General features: G+C 38.2%; 1 protein-coding gene across 3 annotated transcripts in view; it reads left to right on the top strand.

The window, feature by feature from the left end:
* Positions 1 to 20269, top strand: part of PTPRB (protein tyrosine phosphatase receptor type B) — a 175794-nt gene that overhangs the window by 64129 nt on the left and 91396 nt on the right. For all 3 annotated transcript variants that reach the window (XM_056800732.1, XM_007503048.3, XM_056800733.1), the window contains 2 exons: positions 11104 to 11382; positions 16740 to 16997. In XM_056800732.1, the coding sequence (XP_056656710.1) occupies positions 11104 to 11382; positions 16740 to 16997 (537 nt within the window). The remainder of the gene's footprint in view (positions 1 to 11103; positions 11383 to 16739; positions 16998 to 20269) is intronic.

Below are 20269 nucleotides of genomic sequence, written 5' to 3'. Positions count from 1 at the left end.
TTGGGGATAGAGGAGAGCTTAATTATCAAATATATCTGTTGATATTCATACTTAAATGCAAATGTTCTATCTATCTATGTATTAATTATCTCTGTGATTAAGGGTTTGACATCAACCCACTGTTATGTCTAAAATCTCTATTCTAATAGCCAACAAAAGTAGACTTCAGGTTAGAATGCTTTCAAAATCAATGGTGGACTCTCAAAATACTTTCCAATCCTTTGTTGTTGTTTTAAAATTTTGTTTAAAAAGACAGAGAGGCAAAAAACATGTACACAAATCCCTAAATTTCTCTAACTCTGCTTCTACTTAGTCTAGATTAATATAAAAGTGATTAGAATGTCCTGGAAGAGCAAAAAACACTATAGGCAACTTTTTGAAATTATATTGATCCTAAAAGCATATGAAAATATAAATAAACATAAAATCATAGATTTAGTGCTAGAAGGAATTATAGAGGCCATAGAATCAAAACATCACATTATAGAGATGAGTAAACTGAGAAGCAAAGAGGTTATTTGACTGGCTCAAGACTGAGACAGGATTTGAAATCACATCTGTCCTTACTCCAAACCCAGTGCTCTGTAGGCTATATCATGCTGGTTCTGATTGAGGATCTGTGATGTTTGAATATTCAATTCAATTCCTCTCAAAATTCTATGAAGTATTCTTGATCACCTTTATAGGTTCATCATCTTGATCTTTTCTCTTCTTTTGGTATCTTATGTTCTTTGAGATATTTTGAAAATTGACTCTAAAGCACCTTTAAAATGATGCTACCCCAAATTTTTTGATGAATTTTCTCGTGCTTTTTGACTATATCTGTTCTCCCTTCTTATTAAGTGCTGTTTCTATTTCCACAGTGAGTACTGATACATTCCATCCAAATGTGAAGGTTCTTCTACCATCAGTGATGAAAATATGTCATTATATACATACTGACATATCCGTTCCAATTAATGCCCATTTGTGGGTCTTACAGTGCATCTATACATGCTCTGAGGAAGAGCTGGCTAAGTTGGATTTTATGTCGAGCTTTTTGCAGGCTTGGATTTTTCCTTCACTAAATCTTATTGTTTACCATTTTACTTGGTAATGCTTTGACAGCAGCTTATACACTAAAATGGGTTGCCTTTGACTACGGTGCCTCTGTGCTTGACAAGGAGGTTAAATGTTTTTAAATGAAGCAGTTTCTGGTCTCTCTATTTTTGGTCTCAGCAAGGCAGATGGCAATGAAGGCTCTTGCTGGGGCATTGATAATTAGGACAAATAGGAGATAGATATGTGACAGACACTGAAGAAGTCTTTATCAGTAGGACTTTGGTAACTGATTAGGAGTGAGGGGTGAGGAAAAGAGACAAGTCAAAGATTTTTCAAGTGGGAGAATGATGATGAGATTTACAATAATAGTGAAATCAAGGAGGATATCAGAAAAAAACAAGAAGTATGGTTTTTAACATTTTAAGCTAAGATGTTGATGGTATATACAAGTGAAACTATCTTCTAGAAATTAGAAATGTGGGAAAGAGACTTCAGACAAAAGGTTAGCATTCATTCTAGTTCTGAGAAATGTTTAACAACCAGTTTAAGTTTAATCTACATTAGCATTTTCTCCATCACCTTCTTAAGCCTAGAGATTGGCATAGCAATAAATCAAGCCCTGGTTGTAGCTTTTGCTGATTTCCAAGACATAAATGATCACAGTGAAAATGTAATACTCTACTCTTGAGAACTGGTTTGAGCTGGCTTCAGCACACCCCTGGCACGACTGGTGATTCTAATAAGATAAAAGAAGGGTGCTACCAAAGGCACTGGAAGGAACACCCATTGTAAAGGAAATAAGAAGATGAGGAACCTGCAATAGGGAAAGAAGTTAGAAAGATCTCAAGAGAATCAGGAGAAATTAGTGTCCCCATAGACACAGGAGAGGAGGACAAAATATACAGAAGAAAAGGATTAGTCAACAGATTCTGGTCCTGTAAGGAGATCAAGGATTGACAAAAGGCCATTGGATTTGTTGATTAAAAGATCTTAGGTGACTTTAGAGGCTTCAGTGGAAATGGAGATTCCGGAGAAAATGGTGGGACAACAAGGTAGCATAATGGATAGAGGGCCAGATGTCCAGTCCTGAGGATGTGTTATAGCTCTTCTCTCTTCTCTCTTAGAAATCAATTCTAAGACAGAAGGTAAGGGTTTAAAAAAGAAAGAAAATGGGCAATGGGAACCAGATTTGTAGACAAAAGTTTTTCTAGAAATTTTGCTATAAAGAGAAAGAGAGAAATAAATGTTCTAGAAGGATCAAGGAAATAGTTTTTTATTTTTGTTTCTACTTTAATATTAGAAAATTGTGAATATTTTTACAGGAAAGAAACCATTGGAGAAGGAGAAATTGAAGATATGTGAGAGAACAGAGGTGATTTCTTGAGTAAGATTCCAGAAGGAAGAGGAGGGAATGACTTTAAGGGTTCAACTAGAAAAATTAGCTTTAGTGAGGAGTAAGGATAGATCTACCTCTGAGTGAAGAAAAAAGTAAGAAAACAAATAAAAGCAGTGGTAGTTGAGCTAACTAATTAATATAGCAAAACTGTTACAATCACGAATTCTGATCATCTTAATGATAAAATTGAGTTGACCATTGGGACACCCATCTGTTGTTCTATATTAAACTCATGAATAATTGAATCATTGCTCCCATAAATCCTTGGCCTTTCTGCAAAAGAGGACCCTTTTTTGGGAAGTCTTCACATCTTATCAAGACATTTTACATTAGCCAGGAATAGAGTGTGCCTGAAAATGAGTTTGCTACACACTCGCTCTTCATTATGGCAACTTTCTGTCCTTAGAAGGGGAAAATTAAGCACATTCTAGTTGTGTGTTTGTAGAGACATTAACTCATATCATGAATCAAAGAACTAAGTGGCAAATGAATCTAACCAACTGATTATTTGTCTTTGTAGACATGTTTCTCTTTATTTTCTCCTTTTCTTGTCTAACTATAATGAAGTTTCCTGCTCACTCTTTACCATTACAACATTTGCCATACTGATATGTGAGGCTTCCATGGAGAATTTCCATATAAAAAAGAGCATTTGTTAGTAAGGTATAATAATTCAAAAGATCATAATACATGATCCCATCATTACAGGATTGAAGGTATTGAGTTCCTGTTCTATTAAACACTATCATGGGAAGAAGGGACAAAAATAGATTCCTGTGCACTCTAGCTGTCAAATCTAGTTGGAGAATTGGGACACGTGTTAAAGATAAATAAAATATATATAAATCAATGCTACAGACTGAGGTATAATCAGGAGTTCAGAGGAGAAAATGAACCCTGAAGACTGAAATGATCCAATAGGATGGAGAAGTGGTTTGCAGAGAAAGTAGGAGTTTAACTGAGCTTTGAAGAAAGATTGGAATTAGATAATAAAGGAAATGAAGTGTATATTCCAAGTAGGGGAAGTAATATAAGTAAAGATTCAAAGAATACACATACTGCCTGTGCGAAGCAAGGAAGAGAGCACAAGGTTCATGGAGATATGAAAAGTGGGTGGGTGAGGAATCAGCAATGACCTCAAAGGACAATTGGACAATGATGTCACAAAAGGAGAAGTTCTCAGAAGTTTTTATGGTGAAGGTACAAAATGGCACCACTGGATGATTAATTTGGCACTGTGTTGGGGGGTAGGACTAGAAACAAATCATTTAGAAAATCATTGGATTTAGAACTGAATTATTTTGGATAACCAAGGGGTGAAGTAATAAAGGTTAAGACTAGGGAAATAGTACTGGAAATAAAAGGAAAAAATGAACAAGGGAAAAAAAGAGTCCAAAAATCATCGTATCACTAAGATTTTTGAAGCCATTGTTGTTCACTTGTTTCAGACTCTTCGTGACCCCATTTGGGGTTTTCTTGCCAAAGATATTGGAGTCATTTGCCATTTCCTTCACCAGCTCATTTTACAGATGAGGAAACTGAGACAGAGCTAAATTGACTTGCCCAGGATCATACAACTAATAAGCATATGAGGTCAGATTTGAACTCAGGAAGAAGAATTTTCCATACTCCAGACCTGGCACTCCACTGTGCCACCTAGCTGCCCCTTTTGAAGCTAGGGAATTGATTAATGCAATATCTTCCTCTTGTAAGCCTTTTTGGTCCAGTACCACCAAAAATAGATGAAAAATGAAAAATTCCTTTAAATTCACCAGTCTGGGAGGTCCTGGATTCAAATTTGACTTAAGACACTTCCTATCTATGTGACCCTAGGCAAGTCATTTAACTCTTACCTAGCCTAGCCCTTACCACTCTTCTTCCTTAGAACCAAAATACAGTATTGATTCTAAAAATAAATATTTAAAATAAATAAATTCATCATTATTTTTACTATTAATTTGATTTACATTTTTAACTGCATAGACATATTTTTTTTGTTGTATAGGAAAGATGTTTTGTCCTCTCATAGAACAAATTCTCCCGTGATAGAGGAAGCATTTTTTTAACATTGAATTTTTTTTTTAATGACTACATTTAAAAGACTATTGAGGGGCAGCTGGGTAGCTCAGTGGATTGAGAACCAGCCCTAGAGATGGGACATCCTAGGTTCAAATCTGGCCTCAGATACTTCCCAGCTGTGTGACTCTGGGCAAGTCACTTCACCCCCATTGCCTAGCCCTTACCACTCTTCTGCCTTGGAGCCAATACACAGTATTGACTCCAAGATGGAAGGTGAGGGTTTAAATTAAAAAAAAAAAAAAAGACTATTGACTTATTTGAAAGACCCGTCCCATGAGAATGTTACTTCACCAATCTCTGAACCTTGATTCCCACATTTGTAAAATAAGGATGTCCACATTTATGCATCCTATCTAACAGGGTTGTTTTGAGTGAAAGTCTTTGTAATAGATAGAAATGGGAACTATTATCAATCTTTTTATTAACTATTACTTTCCTACAACTTTGGGGTACTCTGTCCTTTCCATGCTTTACCATATATCATATTCATTTACGTACATGTTAAGATGTTACCTTCTCATGGCAATGGCCAAATTTAAAGGAGCTGTGATTTCTTTGGTATAGGGAATTAGGAAGCATTTTGTGAAAATGATTAAGAAGAATTGGATGAGGACACTTTTGGGGGGGAGGGGATCCGGTGGAAGGGGGAGGGAATCTGCATGCGATTTCATTTTCCTCAGGATACTGGGCCCTATTTCTAAAGTAAATATTCATCATTTCAAATTCAAAATGTTCTTGAAATTCTCTTATCTAGTGATCTTGATATTTTCAAAATCAATTCTATGGCAAAGAAGGAAACAAATATTTCATTATGTGACTTCCTTTGGGAAAAAAAAAAGTGTGACAGGGAGAGTTCATTTTAATGCTGGACTTTCACCAAACTTTGTCCTTTCCTCTTAAGATAGGAAAATTGGGCGATCAAGCTTACTCTCAAGATTTCTGGTACTTCCTTTTTCTATGTTTTCAGTATCAAATGCCTAGAGAACACTGCTGGATCTGGTGTGATTGGCATCACGGTTTCCTGTTGTGTCTGGACCCGAAGGAGAACCAAGATGCACAAAATTCCTAGTTAATGATTCATGAACATATTTTGTTCAAAACAAAAGTTTTAATTTATGGACTTTGACAGTTCTTGTATTCTGATATATTTCTTTGGTTACGAAGCATGGAGGTGGGTTATGACTGAGATACAAGTATGAGATGTTCTCCCAAATCTTTCCATCCATCCCTATGAATTACAGAGGTTTTTCCAATTTTGTGTAATATGACTTTTAAGTAGACCTCAAGCACAGAACCATCTTTTAAAATAATATTCAATTATACTGGATACAGTAAATGACAGTCCCTGATTAAAAAGAAAAGTAACAGCCCCATGAAACAGATTACTAACGTGATTATAGGTCTTAAGTAGATTCACATTAAAAAATACTTGTCCAAAAAATATTTGACTTCTTTACTGTATCAGGACTGGACAGTTGCCAGCAGAGAGCTTTTATCACAATATAAATGGTTTTTTAAGTGTTTGTTTCCAGCCTGGGTTCTCTCTGCCCAGGCACCTCCCAGTCCCATTGTTTCTTTGTTCTAGCGGATACACAGAGGACTTAGTGTTTTGTTTTCTGGCCCAGATCAGTTAGATAAAGTCTACATATTTGAACTTCACCTTCTAGGCATGCAACCATTTTAGTTTAAAACACCTTAAAATTTAATGTCAGAATCTCAAATTTTGCAGATCAGGCAGGAAATGTAGTCTGGACACCAAGCCTTTTCTCCAGTCTCTTTGGTCAAGCTTTTACTGATTACCTTTGAAATGCTAATGAAAATCAAAGTCATCCAGGTCTTGAAGCAAGAAGGAACCTTTTCAGTTATCATCTGTGATGTGGAACTTGTGAAGTCATCCCTCTGGAGCTTTTAAAGCTATCAGAGTCCAGGATAGTTAGTGTCTTTATCTGAGTCCCCAAAGGAAATGTTTTCTGAATTAGAAACATTATTTCAAAATTCATATCCCTCCCTGGTTTTTTCTTCTTCAATTTCTTTAAGAAATTTTTGTTGCAAGGAACAACTCAATGGTAAGGGGAAGAAGGGGTGGAGATGTATTGGGAAATGAAAATGACATGAAAACAAAAACTACCAATAAAAACAAGTGAAAATTATGCTCATCTCTCCTAATTTTGGCATCCATCATTATGGGTTTTGGATGATGATTTGTGATTGAGTAAATGGCAGTGTGACATAGTGAGAGATTAAAAGCCAGTCTGGAATCCAGGAATACCTGGTTTCTGACACAGGCTAGCTGTGTGACCCTAGGCAAGTCACTTAACCGCGGTTTGTCGCAGTTTCCTCATCTATATAATAGTATGATATAGTTCCTACCTCCCAGGGATATCATGAGGATCAAATGAGACAATATTTATAAGGTATTGTTGCTATTGTTATTATTATCCCCATCCCAAAGTCATAAATTTAGACCTGGAAAGAATCTCGGAGGGTATCAGTCCAACCTCCTTCTATTACAGATGGGAAATATTGTGGAGGCTCACAAAAGCTTGTCCAAGATCCAGAGGAAGTAAGTAGCTGAAATCCAAATCCTTGAACTCAGCATCCAATACATTTCCCACTGTGTCTCACTGCCCCTTTGATGCTACTAATGAAAACTGCTTATTTACAAAGAATGAAGAATCCTCTCAGACGCCTCTGATTTGATTCTACCAGTTAGAATTTCCCCTGGGAACAAGCCAATCATATTTTATTAAAGTGGTTTTAAAGAAAAAAAGACATTCTAGGATATGAAAAATTGAAGCAATTCTCAAGATAATTCAAAAGGGAGTGGAGATATTCCTGAAATAGCTGCAATGTCTCAGTGATTCAGAAGAAAGTTTTTTATTGTTCATTTTATGGGCTTTATGTAGAGTTAGAGTAATACAACAGATGAAATAGGACAGGGAGCCAGCCCGGTGTGAGCTGGCCCTTCAGAAATCATCACCCAACTCCTCTCATTTCGCTGTTGCCCCCAGAATGTCAGTTGACTCCTTTAGGCTTGAGCCCATCCATCATCCACTGCTTGACACTTTTGTGGCTAATTTTCAGCAACTGAGAACAATGAAATGTTAAGTAACTCTACTTGTTGACCAAAAATGTTATCTATTCATATGAAATAGAGCGTGAAATGTCTCACAGCTGAATGCATTAACTTACAGATTCAGCAGTGAGGTAGACCAGCTCCTAAAGTGATCTTGATGTGTATCTCTGAGAGTTCTAGGGATGGGGGAGACGAGGCATTAAAGGGAAATTACTTGGTACAAAAACTAAAGGCTACACTAAACCTTAGTAGGATAGGGATATGGAAAAGACCTATGGTTTCACGGATGAAGAACTAGCTTTCTACCCATCCCCACCTAAAGCTTAGAAGTTAAAGGACTTGCTCAGGAGCAAACAGCCTGTATGAAGCAAAGGCAAAATGTGAACCCAGGCAATCTTGCCTTTGAGTCCAACTCTCTAGGACTAAATCACATTTCCATTTCCTTTATCATAAATCACTGAGATACCACAAGAATAGACTCTGGACCTGTGACTTCATTGATAAAGTAAATTCTTTCACATAGAAACACTCTCCACCAAAGCAATTTATTTACTCTTTTAAAAAAAAACCACCATGCAAATACCAACAACAAGGAAATGGGTTCAGAGCAAGGACATGTGTGATACCCAGACGAATCGCGCCTCAGCTAGAGAAGGGGTGGTGGGGGGTTGGGGGGAAGAAAAGAAAATGATCTGTTTCCAATGAACAATGTATGAAAATGACCAAATAAAATAATGTTTTAAAAACTAAAAACAAAAAACAAAAAACACACCAAACTCTTACCTTCTCTCTTAATGTCAACATCACTTCTAAGACAGAAGAGTAGCAAGAGCTACACAATGAGAATTAAGTGATTTGCCTGGGATCACTCAGCTAGGAAGTGTCTGAGGTCAAATTTGAACCCAGGTCCTCCTAATTTCAGGTTCAGTGCTCTTTCCTCTGTGCTACCTAGCTGCTCCTCTCCAATATATTTTAGTACCTTCTCCTAGAGTTTGGAGATCTGCCTCAAGAACTACTTTTCTTGGGATGTTTTAGATTCAACACTTGAACCCAAGAATTTAAGGCCACCTACTTATCTAGTACACCATGTTACCTCTCCCCCCAAAAAAATCCTTAAAAATAAAATACAATTTTTTTGAGCATGGTCCTTTAGCTTTACTTCAAGTTCCATTGACCGCAGTACACTCTTTTTTCCCAAGGTCCCTAGAACTTTCTTGGGGTTGTTCTGTGATTCCAATTCACATTGCAGCCTAAGGATTAAAGTTTTTCTTTTTTCTCTCAGTAAAGAAAGAGAGAGATACACCTTTCCTAGTGGGCCTTTCAGATGCTTTCCAAACTTTTGGAACCCTAAAACTGTGGGAAAGTGTGGTCATCTCTTGGTTTTATGCATATATGCCCTATTTTACTAAGTGTAAAGGACTGATTCATTTATTTCTCTGACATCTCCATGGCACCATTAAAATGTTTTGTTATAGCAATTACTCACTAAAGTCACTGAACAACTACTAGGGCTTCCACAGCATCAATCCATGTGGAGCTAATAGTAAACCCCCTTGGAGTTTCCATAATTGTGTGGTCAACTTACTGGGACTGGCCATTCCAGAATCTCCACACTCTAGAATGATGGAGGACTAGAGTTCTCAAAATTGTATCAGAGCTTTGGGACCTTGGACTACTTTACTGTTTCCATATTCTATCCCCCAGTGTCCTTTCTTAAATTCTGCTCTTGTCTTGGGGATCCTCAAAGGCAGGATTGAAAGTCCCCTATATCTCCTTCCCTGGACTGAAGTTCAGAGTTTATATGTTGTTGAATAATCTGGTTCATACGTTGTTGGTGTATGAACTCAGTTTGGGCTTGTGGCCATGTGGTGGAGATTCTATAGCCATGGTATTGCTCTCTTTGGCTATATTTACATGGCCATCAGATCCTCGGATGGAAACTAGTGGTAGTAATGGGAGGGATTCCATTTAAAACACACACATTTCTTAATGTCTGAATATTTCCCATCTAGTAAGCAAAATATCAAATGTTTAAGCTTTTCTGGGTTTATCCAGATCTTTGACCTCATAGAGATGGTCTTGGACTGAGTAAGAAATATTTAAAACAGTCAGTCAACAAACATTTCAATAAATACTTACTTTGTTACTAAAAACTAAATACAAAGAGAGGAGAAAAAATATAAAGGACAAAGATATCAAAATTATGATTCAGGACGAAGAAATGATAAAATTTGTTATAGCAGTTGGATACCGATTTATGCCTTCTTAATGCCCCTATTCAGAGTACCTCATCATGGTATAGAGGTGTCCTTGAGTTCTTCAAGACTATGCTAATGATTTTTAAGATTTGCCAGGTCTGAGAAGACTGGAAAGACTCCAAGTACCAGCCTGTATGTCTCTTTTCTAAGACCCAGCCTTGCTCGGTTCAGAGAGTCATATCACCCAACTGTTGGTCCCCAAGTGCTTAATATTTTGGACAGCAGAACCTTAGGGGCCATGGAGAGCGCAGGACTTGTGTACTGTCACTTATGGAGCCAGATTGTTTTGAATATTTGAAGAAATGTATATTTACATGATGGGTGTCTAGCCAAATGTTTTAATGAAGTGGCAGATTTGCTCTGGTCACTTTCATTTTCAAGAGAGTGTAGGAATTCATAAAATTGAGCACTATAAAGGACTTTGAGCTTATGTAACCCAAACATCTTGTTTCATAGAAGAAGGAATTGAGGATCACTTTGGTAAAAGGAGATTTGCCCAAGGTTGTATAGATAAGCCAGGTTTCATACCCAGCACTTCCATCACCAAATTTTCACCACCTCCATCAGCAAAGCTCTCTTTACCACATTAGGATGGCTATTAGAAATACATCTGAACAGTGCTGCAGAGAATGCCTGTAATGCAGGGATCCTTAATCTTTTCATGCATCACGAACCCCTTTGGCAGTCTGGCAAAGCCTGCAGACCCCTTCTCAGAATGTTTTTATATACATAAAAAATAATGCATCAGGTTACAAAGGCAGCCAGTTATATTAAGATATAGTTATCAAAATGTATTTTCGGTCTTATAACCATTAAAAAGAAGTAGAAGAAGGATGCTACTAACCTACCACAATAATGCAATCGACTCCATGCATATTCCTCATCACGATCAATCACATAATGTTGCAAGGTGGTCAAATGGATTCAATATTATTGGTCATAGACAAGGAACTTTCAAAGATATTAGGACTCTATACTTAGTCCCACACTGTTTAGCTTTCCTATTAATGATTTGTACAATGATTTAGAAGTATTATCAAATGAGGAAAGGATGAAAATCTGATAAAGCTACATAGGTAATACATTAAATAATGATCAGATTGGAGAAAATAATTGGTCAATGCCAATCAAATTAATATTTGGGGAAAATATCGTTTTAAAGGAAGTTAGTTCATAGAGCCCAGGTTAAGAAGTCCTACTATATTGACAAAGCCCTATGAACCTCAGTCTCTTCTTTGTTCTTTTCCTCACAGACCCCTTACCTCCCGCAAGGTTTGAAGTTGATATGGACAAGACCACTTCCACAAGTCTGCATGTTTGGTGGACCCCATCTTCAGGAAAGGTTGACTTTTATGAGCTGCAGTTGTTCAATGATAAGAACCAGAAGATACAAGGAGCTGTCATCCCAGAAAGTACTTTACAGAATGAAAATACATTTTCCAACCTCACAGCTGGTACTAAATATCATTTTGCCATTCAAGCTATTTCTGGGAACAAAAGCAGCCCTGCAGTTTACATCAATGGATCTACTGGTAAGATCTCTTCATATAATATTAAATATTAAGCGCTCAGAATCATGGAACACTAGAGTTAGTAGTGAGAGACAGGAAAGATCATCCAACCTGTTCACCTTATTTACAGAAGGAAAAACTGAGGACAAAGGAAGGTAAGTCAGTCATGCAAGGTCATCCTTCCATTTAGGGCAGCATGATCTCTCTCACAAACTCCAGCTTTGTATCTCTAACTACATATAGGAATCTCCTTCTGAATATCTCATCGACGCTTCAAATTTAATATGTCTAAAATTCTGTTTTGACATCTTTTCCCCCAAACTTTGTTATAATAGCTAATCTCCTGTGCTCAAAAGCTCAGTTATCTTGAGTTGTGATCCAAACAACAGCACTGGGAGGTAGGTACTATTATTACTCTTATTGATCCAATTTTATAAATGAAGAAACTGTGGCAGACAGAGGGTAAGTGATTTGTCCAGGATCTCACAACTTGTTTGAAGGAGAATTGGAACTGATGGCTTTCTCACTCTAATTCCAGCATTCTATCTAATATGCCACCTCCTAGATGAGATGGTTTCCACCTCCTTTTCTCTCCCCTATAACCATTCCCTATCACTTAAATTCTTGTCTCTTCAATACATAACTCAAATGCCACTTTTCCCTTTACTTGCTCTCCTCCAAGGACAGGAATTTCTTTACAATCTCCTTACACCAATATCATTTAGAAGGCAGTTTGGGGTCATAAAAAAAATCACTTAGTATGAAGGCTTGAGTTCTAATCCTAATGTTACTGTATGACCTTGCCCAAGCCTAATAAGTTATTCCATGGAGTTATATATTTTTTTCATGTACAAAATGGATTAAAATGAATAATCTTAAAGTTTCTGATCAACTGTATCATCCTATGTACTTAAAATGGAATTATGCTGGCCAGCCTTATTTTCTGAATTTGTGCCCTGTAATGCATTTATTTTTAATTATTTTCCTACTTTACTCATTTTTGCCTAATGTTAGCTTGACATGAGTTTCCCTCATTTTTCCTGTCATTTTTTGATTAACAATTGGGAACCAAGATACTGGTGAAATCTGACCCAGTGATTATTGGTATTCCCATATTTTCTCTTGTACTTTTTCCTCTCTTTTCTTTCCCTCATCTATTTTTCCTCCTTCCCTTCATTTCCCCTTCCTCTCCCTACTTTATTCCTTCTCCTGCTTTCTTCCAGGTCCAATTTAGGTTTGCCTTCCACAACTCTTCCTCAGCTAGAAGTTCTATCCTTTAAAGAGCCATTTTCTACTACATTTATCATGAGTGCAACTTTAAAAGGCCTTTGTAGTGCTAGCTGCATTTAAAAATGTTTTCCTAGTATGTTCACACAAAACACACACAGAGAAATGCAGCTGGCACTAGAGAGGCCTTCTAGATTATAGCTATTAAATGATAGAAAAGTAGTAGTTTATATTAAAGTTAATAATCTAGCTGAGTAATAACTGTGGTAGGCATAAGTAGGCACCATATAGAGTGCTAACAAAAAGTCTAACCATGATGCTTCATTGTGGTATGGAGTGATCCTTGATTCTTAATGGTCATGCCAGCAGGGCATGATCTCTGGCAAGTTCTACAATCCTAAAATGCTTCAAGTATGGTCCCAGCACTCAAAGGAGTTTTTGTACTAAAGACCAACCATGCAAATAATGTCAGGTGAGCCATCAGTAGACTGGTCATTTATCAATTAATTCTATGGTCTTGGTAACCCATAAGCCATAAAAATGGCCATTAGTCCTCAATGACCCCTTCCATTTCTACATGTTTTAGGCTATCTATAAACATTGATTTGTGTCTTGCTAGACTAAATGTCAGCCCTTTCCTGATTGATGGGTTGTAGGGAAAAAAAATGGATCCTGTCAATCTTAACATTTTTGTGATAAATGAAGCCAGAAGAAAGAAGGAAACTGAAGCAAAATGGAAGGCTAGGTCATAGGGACTTCTTATAAAGGCAAAGAATGAAGATGACAGAAGTTTAGTGGTGCTTTCCAAAGAGGAGATGGCTTTTCAGGACTCCGAGCAGCTTAAAAGGGGCAGAATTTGTTTACTTGCATCTTCAAGCTCTTTTAAGGGATTTCCTCAACATTTTAAGAGCACCTTATTTTTCTAACCTGATGTCAAATTCCTCAACTCCATATTCTCTACTTAGTCAATTGAACTCTGAAATCCCTTATCCAAATCCCTTATTCTCTCCATTCCCATCCAGACATCACTCTACATACTGCTCCATCTCTATTTCTTTACCGTATTAAACCCAAAGACAATAAAAAACTGTTTCGTGGGATATTTCGCCATTATGAATTGTAATACTAATGATAAATATTTGCAAAAAGTTTATGCACCATTGTCCATTGCTGAAGATGAACAGGTAGAGAAATTCTACAAAGACCTTAGAAAGACACTCCAAATTTAATCAATAAATTCTAAATAACTTTGTTACTTTAATGCAGGGGGAAAAAAGATGGGGAGAAATATGTGGGGAACTATGATTCAGGAAGATGAAATAAGAGAGAAAAAATACTTACACATAAGCCTTTGAATCATAAGTGTTTTCTTTCAGAAAATAATTGGTAAGCTCTGGATATGATAAGTACCAAATAATACTATAAAGAATGAAATAGATTGTATTTTGACAGGTAGGAAAGTACTTGTTATTGATGTAGGAGTTCTTCTTGAATCAGTTGTTTGTGTACAGTCAGTCCAGCAGCTTGTCAGAATTAATGTAGTAAAAAAAGAAGAAAAAAGTATAAAAATGAGGAAAAGATAAAGTATATAATTGAAACAACTCCTTCCTGAACTATCTAATCAAGTAATCGACAACCAAAATTAGGAATTGGAATTGACAATTGACAATTATTGTAATCTTGTTTTAAAACTCAACCAATAAAAATCAGTTGCAGTAAAAAGGAGAATAAAAGAGCTTAGAAAATGCCTCAGTCGGCAAACATCTTCAAAATCTTATGAAAGAAGAGGACAGATGATTATGAACAGTATCATGTCACAGAACAGTGAGAAGTTAAGGAGGGAATCAGTTCAGGAAAGCTTGGCAACACATCTACGTAAAAAAGGGGTCTTCAAGGATAGAGATGGTGGGACAACAAAGAGAAAAAAAACAGAAAATATTTATAAAAGCAAGTAAATTGTTTTCTCCTTTAAAACTTGCTGAAACCACTGCACCTAAATACTACAACATAGTCCCAGGTGGGCTTAAAAAGGAAAACAGAGAATGTACTAAAAAGAAAAAAATGTATGTAAAGATATAGAAAGTATATAAAGAGATTTGAGTTGGAGGAAAGGCAATAATAAAAGTTTTCAGAGGCTGAGGTACAAAGTATTTAAAAGAGGGGAGAATACTAAAGGTCTGAAAAGATCTCTGACCCTGTTAATACCACCAAAAAGTCAAGTGAGAGGACATCAGTAATTACTCACTGATATATGCCTACTTTCTCATTTGCCCAAAATCTTAATGAAAGTTATCTCTAAACTAACCAAAGGCATACTCTATAGGTAGAAGAGGAGGATTTTAAAGCAATATTCAACAATAACACACCTTTCCCACTTCACAATTGGGAGTAGTGAATCTGGATTACAATTATTGTTTATTGACTTTAAAAAATAATATAATTTGGAAAGTAAAACATCAATCCAGTGGAAATCTTTTCCCAGCAAGATGGCTCCCATACATACATACATACATACATACATAAAAATCATCTGATCCCTTGAAAGACATACCAACAGAAATATTATTGTTCAATGACTTCATAACCATAAATAATAATAACTCATAAAATGAGGTGCATGCTCACCAAAAGTGTTTGCCACTGTGATGGAGGAGAGCCAATATTGAGTCCAAGTTGAAGAAGAAGAATTTCCTGTCGATGTGGAATTCCTCCAGATACTTGTGTTTGAGTTTGACCTTGTTAAAAGTGCATCAATCTCCCAAACTTTGCAGATGCTCTGAGAAAATGATCGCTAACCACTCAAAAGAGTGTGTCTTAAACATCAGATACCAAGTGGTTAAAGGCTGCCTATTACCTAGAGTACTATCTGCATTGGATAATCATCTATAGAGCTTGTCCATGGGTATGTGTATCTATGGTAGACAGAGTAGATGAACAACTGCCTGGGCACAGATTTGAACAATAAGAAGAGACAGACAAGACTGAATTTTCCCTAAGAAATCACAGATCTCCTCTATTGAATTGATAAGTTCTTCAAGAAGGCAAAAGCCCTTGTTTTTAATACCAACGTTCAAATGGTATTACTGAATAGTTGTGAGATATAGAAGGTAATAGTCTCTGAAGAATAATAAGCGAATGTCACATAGAAGACAGTGGAAGAGCACACAGCTGGCTGAAACATGAATAATGAATAACTGAATAAAAATAGGAGTAAACTATGTTATCAGGGAATTAATGGTATGATAGGATGAAAAGATAAACTGGTCATATGGCAAAGGTGAGGGATGAAAAATGGGCAATCAGGGTGCCCCTTTGGTACCCTTGCGATGTCAGGAAAAATTGAGGAAGGACCCTAGCATGATAGATTAACTCTCCTCATGGCCCATTTATGGAAGGTCCTAAGTCAGCATGAATGAGTTATGATCTACTTTGTTGGAAGAAACCTCCAAATCACTAAGATCATAAATTCATTTGAATATTTAAGTATTTGTTAACACAATTTTATGTAGAAGACATTTCAATTTAAGGCAATTTTCTGGACTCCATCCAAAACTTAGTACTTGATAAACCTAAATTAAAAGTAGAGATAGGAGATTCTGGATTCAAATCTGACGTCAGATACTCCCTAGGTGTGCTACCTTAGATAAGTCACTTAACATCAGTTGCCTAGCCCTTAACTGCTCTTCTGCCTTAGAAATACTTACTATTCATGCCAAGATGGGAGGTAAGTTTTTTAAAGGTAATTATATTTATAAAGTTGTTCCACACATTATTATATCAAGGTTTATTAATACTATAAATAATTCACATTTCTATAATACTTTAAGATTTACAAATTGAATTTCATTGAATAATTCTATGAAGAACATGGTAGAAATATTGTTATCCCCATCTTAGAGATGTGGAAACTGAAGCTCTGTAGTCATGAAGCTGGCATTAAAGATGAAATTCATGCCTGCCAGGGTCTCTACTATTAAATGCTGTTTGTTACTGAAATTCTTAAATTATTCAGTTACTCTACAATGTTGTGCTGTTGAGACCACCAACACGTCTGAACCAATGCCTGTTCTGTGTGTGTGTGTGTGTGTTTGTGTGTAATCACATGGAAATGCTAACCTCTAACACTTTGTGCCTGCCTTTTATTCCACCAGTGCCATTCCCAGTGAAAGCTGTCCAAGCCTCCACCAACACTGACACTCTCCAGGTTTCCTGGTCCTCTGGGTCTGGGAATGTAGATCAATATCGGGTGATGCTATTGGATAAAGGGAGAACAATTCATGACATCAGTGTAGAAAAGCATGTTACTACCCATACTTTTCTTGGACTGACCCCAGGCCACCTCTACAACCTCACAATTGTAACTGAAGCAGCGGGGCTACGGAGCTACAAATCTAAATTAGTTAGGACAGGTAAGTCCACCCAGACAACTAAAAACACTCACAAGAAAGTGTAAAGACACTCTTTTGATAACAACTTGGGAAGAAATACACAGGTCAAGAGGAAAGTGACTAACACTCCTAGAGACTGCAAAAAGCTCTGAATCAATGAAGATTTAGTAAGAGCCAGTCCTTTTCCTAGGATCCCCTAATGCTCCACTCTCTCCCCTTTCCAATCCATCTTCCATATAGATGCCAAATTTTATTCCTAAAGCACTGGAGTAATTCCTGTTACTCCTCCTCATCCCAAAACTAGCTTATTGCTGTTCCTTTGCTCAGGGAGGGGTAGTATCTCTGGTATGGAGGGCTTGTCGTGCCCTCCTAGGGCAGCTCTCCAACCTCTGACCCTCACCTGACACCCAGCTCTCACTTGTGGCTCCCAGTAGCTGCTAGCATGCAGCAGTGGCCACACCCCGGGCAACGGCTTCGACAGGCCGGCCAAACCTTGTGAGGGTAGCCAGCAGGTCATTGACCCCTGGTGAACCAGGGCTTTGCTCACCCAGCATGTGAAGACTGCTTTGGCTGAACAGACAGAAGAAACCAACAAGAAGGTTCAACGGCTGAGAGGGCAACGCAGAGAAGCACTGTGGAGTGCTTAGGGCATGTTGGAGCACAAAAGACAACACGGCCATCCAATGCAGCTGAGGATGTCTCCAGGTGTAACGACTTTTCGTGCCACTGGACCCAGGCTTCCAACACCGAGAGAGTGGGGCTGTCTCTATGCATCAACTTTTCCACTTAAATCTCTTTCACGCACAAGTATCTTTGTGCACACTCATCTATCCTGACCCTGTCCATCCTCTTCAAGACCTGCGGCGATGGGGGAGTGGTGACACAACAGGTGGAGGTGACCACTGGCAGTTGTAGTCACGATCCTGCACGTAGGCGGCCCACGGAGCAGTGGTCTCTTGGCTCTGTAGGGCAGCAGGGACGTTCGGCAGCATCCTGGGTGACTGAGCAGCCCTCTCTAGGACAGCACTGCTCACCCTAATCAAGGGAGGGGACTAGAAAAGGTGTCCCAAACATTGCCTGCCCTACAAACACCCGGTCAGCACACCGCGGCTGGCGGGTCATCCCCTTTAAGCGGTCGAAATCAAAGAAAAAATGCAAAGAAACTCCTAGTAGGAGCATGGAACATCAGGACATTACTTGATAGAGAGAATACCCCAAGACCTGAGAGAAGAACAGGTCTAATCGGTAAAGAACTGGCGCGATATAACATCGACATCACAGCCTTAAGCGAAACACGCTTACCAGAAGAGGGATCACTCAGCGAACCCACCACTGGGTACACCTTCTTCTGGAAAGGCAGAGCCACAAATGAAGACAGAATCCACGGTGTTGGCCTGGCCATCAAGACCAGTTTGCTCAAACAGCTGCCAGACTTGCCTGTGGGCATCAGCAAGAGGCTCATGAAGATCCTTTTGCCTCTCAGCAAAGACCGGTATGCCACAATCATCAGCGCATATGCCCCAACACTGACCAGCACAGAGGAGACCATCGAGCAGTTCTACTCTGACCTGAGTGCCGTCCTGCACTCAGTGCCCACCAATGACAAGCTGATACTACTGGGAGACTTCAACGCCCGCGTTTGACAGGACCATGAAAGATGGAAAGGAGTGCTCGGCAAACACGGCGTGGGCAAAATGAACAACAATGGCCTACTGCTATTCAGCAAATGCTCAGAGTTTGAACTCACCATCACAAACACTGTGTTCAGAATGGCGAACAAATATAAAACAACATAGATGCACATGGCACATTCACAAAAATTGACCATACATTAGGTCACAGAAACATAGCACACAAATGTAGAAAAGCAGAAATAATGAATGCAGCCTTCTCAGATCACAAGGCAATAAAAATAATGATTAGTAATGGTACATGGAAAACCAAATCAAAAACTAATTGGAAATTAAACAATATGATACTCCAAAATCGTTTAGTTAAAGAAGAAATCATAGACCCAATTAATAATTTCATCGAGGAAAATGACAATGGCGAGACATTCTTTTAAACCTTTTGGGATGCAGCCAAAGCGGTAATCAGAGGTAAATTCATATCCCTGAATGCTTATATTAACAAACTGGGGAGAGCAGACATCAATCAATTGGAAATGCAAATGAAAAAAACTCAAAAGCGATCAAATTAAAAAACCCCAGCAGAAAACCAAACTAGAAATCCTAAAAATAAAGGGAGAAATTAATAAAATCGAAAGTGATAGAACTATTGATTTAATAAATAAGACAAGAAGCTGGTACTTTGAAAAAACAAAGAAACAAAACAACGTGGATGCACCCAAGATCAAAACAGTGGCATCTCATTGACTACATCATTGTAAGCTGGCGAGACATCCAGGATGTAAAGATCACCAGAGCCATGAGAGGAGCTGAATGCTGGATATACTGATTGGTTAGAGAGACTCTTCAAATGCGCATTGCGCCTCGCCATCCAAAATGCGCCCAGACAGTTCACGCATTTTACAACGTGAGTCGTCTTATTTGCAAACATTACAGTCCTGCCTGGACGACAAGCTGTCTGCCAAGGGACCACTCACTGGAAGCTCAACTGAGAAATGGAACCAGTTCAGAGATGCAGTGAAGGAAACATCAAAGGCAGTCCTAGGACCAAAACAACGCAACCACCAGGACTGGTTCGACGAGAACAACACTGCTATTGACGACCTATTGAGCGAGAAGAACAAAGCCTTTATGGAGTGGCAAAATAACCCAAACTCTGCTCCTAAAAAGGACAGATTCAAGTCTCTCCAAGCCACGGCGCAGCATGAGATCAGGAAGATGCAAGACTGATGGTGGGAAAAAAAGGCAGAAGAAATCCAGAGGTTTGCTGATATGAAAAACTACAAACAATTTTTCAGTGCCCTCAAAACTATCTATGGGCCATTAAAACCCACCACCACTCCCTTGCTATCCTCTGATGGTGACACTCTCATAAAAGATAAAACAGGCATCAGCAACAGGTGGAAAGAACACTTCAGTCAGCTTCTCAACCGACCCTCTTCAGTCGACCAAAGTGCCCTTGACCAGATCCCCCAAAACCGCTCCATTGAACAACTTGACGTCCCTCCGTCAATAGAGGAAGTCCAAAAAGCCATTAAACAAATGAGTGCAGGCAAGGCACCCGGTAAAGACGGGATCCCAACCGAGGTGTACAAGGCCTTAAATGGAAAGGCGCTCCAGGCATTCCACATAGTACTGACCAGCATATGGGAAGAGGAAGACATG

Source organism: Monodelphis domestica, chromosome 5 (assembly GCF_027887165.1).
Source record: "Monodelphis domestica isolate mMonDom1 chromosome 5, mMonDom1.pri, whole genome shotgun sequence".
NCBI classification, from domain to species: domain Eukaryota; kingdom Metazoa; phylum Chordata; class Mammalia; order Didelphimorphia; family Didelphidae; genus Monodelphis; species Monodelphis domestica.
Note: the sequence above shows the minus strand (reverse complement) of the source record. Positions and strands in the feature narration are given on the sequence as shown.